The sequence below is a fragment of the Sinocyclocheilus grahami genome, unplaced genomic scaffold, assembly GCF_001515645.1.
Source record: "Sinocyclocheilus grahami isolate Dianchi unplaced genomic scaffold, SAMN03320097.WGS_v1.1 scaffold22453.1, whole genome shotgun sequence".
In the NCBI taxonomy this organism is placed as follows: Eukaryota; Metazoa; Chordata; class Actinopteri; order Cypriniformes; family Cyprinidae; genus Sinocyclocheilus; species Sinocyclocheilus grahami.
The window spans coordinates 2,035-2,963 of record NW_015518784.1 but is presented as its reverse complement, the minus strand read 5'-3'; the positions used below and the strand labels follow the sequence as shown (position 1 = coordinate 2,963).

General features: G+C 51.6%; 1 protein-coding gene across 1 annotated transcript; it reads right to left on the bottom strand.

The window, feature by feature from the left end:
- Window positions 1–6: 6 nt before the first annotated feature.
- Window positions 7–754, bottom strand: LOC107579959 (inhibitor of growth protein 2-like; the record flags this gene model as incomplete). The annotated part of the gene is made up of 1 exon (XM_016265732.1): window positions 7–754. A coding segment is annotated over one exon (698 nt), but the record flags the coding sequence as incomplete, so codon positions are not given.
- Window positions 755–929: the final 175 nt, after the last annotated feature.

Genomic DNA, 929 nt, shown 5'->3' with positions numbered 1-929 from the left:
AATCCCCACACAGGCATATTTTCACTTAAACAATCTAGCACATCTCCTGTAAGGCACTACTTGGACCGTCTATCCTTCTTGGCCCTATCTGCACTTTTTTCCATAGTCTTTTCACTGTCACCCCTGCATTTGGGGCAATACCATTTACCCTTGGGCTTGTAGGTCAGTCCAACACAGGAAAAATGGAACCACTCAATAGGACATTGCTCATTGTCGCAGCCAATCATCTCCCCATAGGACACCTGTTCACAGAGGCAGTAGGTGGGCTCATTGGGATCGATGGTGAACTCCACTGGCGATGCTTCTCGCTCTTGCTTGGCCTTGGAGCGCTTCTTCTTCTTAGCCGACTTGGACTTTTTCTCACGGGGCTGCGGCGGCGGCTCTTCGCCCAGATCTTCCAGGGCACCGTTGGAACAAGTGTCACGGCTCTCGCTGTTGCGTTGACGCCTGGGTCGCCGCGCCGAAGAGCGTTCAGGCATAACGTTTGCGGAGGTGCTCGCAGGGTCGTGCCTCACCTTCTCCACCGGTCGCTCTGCGTCTCCCGGCTCCAAGAAACAAGGCGAGTGGGCCTCGATCTGACGCGAGCGGTTTTCCACCACCTCCATCATCTGTGTGACCACATGGATTTTCTCATCTCCCAGCTCCTGACTGCTGATGAGCGCCCGCTGCAATTGAATCTGCAGTCGCTTGCGCTGCCCACTGTCAGTCTCCTTTTTGTACCTTTCATAGATCTCATCCACTTCCTTGAGGACCTCTGAGTGCCACAGAAAACAGAGAAAGTGAGGTGGTGACAAATACTTTCAATCAAAATATTAGAAAATTAAGGGAGGCAACTTGTGCACGCCCAATACATTTTACAAAGCCACATGTTAACATACTACAGTCGATTGTTTGCTGTTCGCAATGCATTCCAGGGTTGCTCTAGTGCT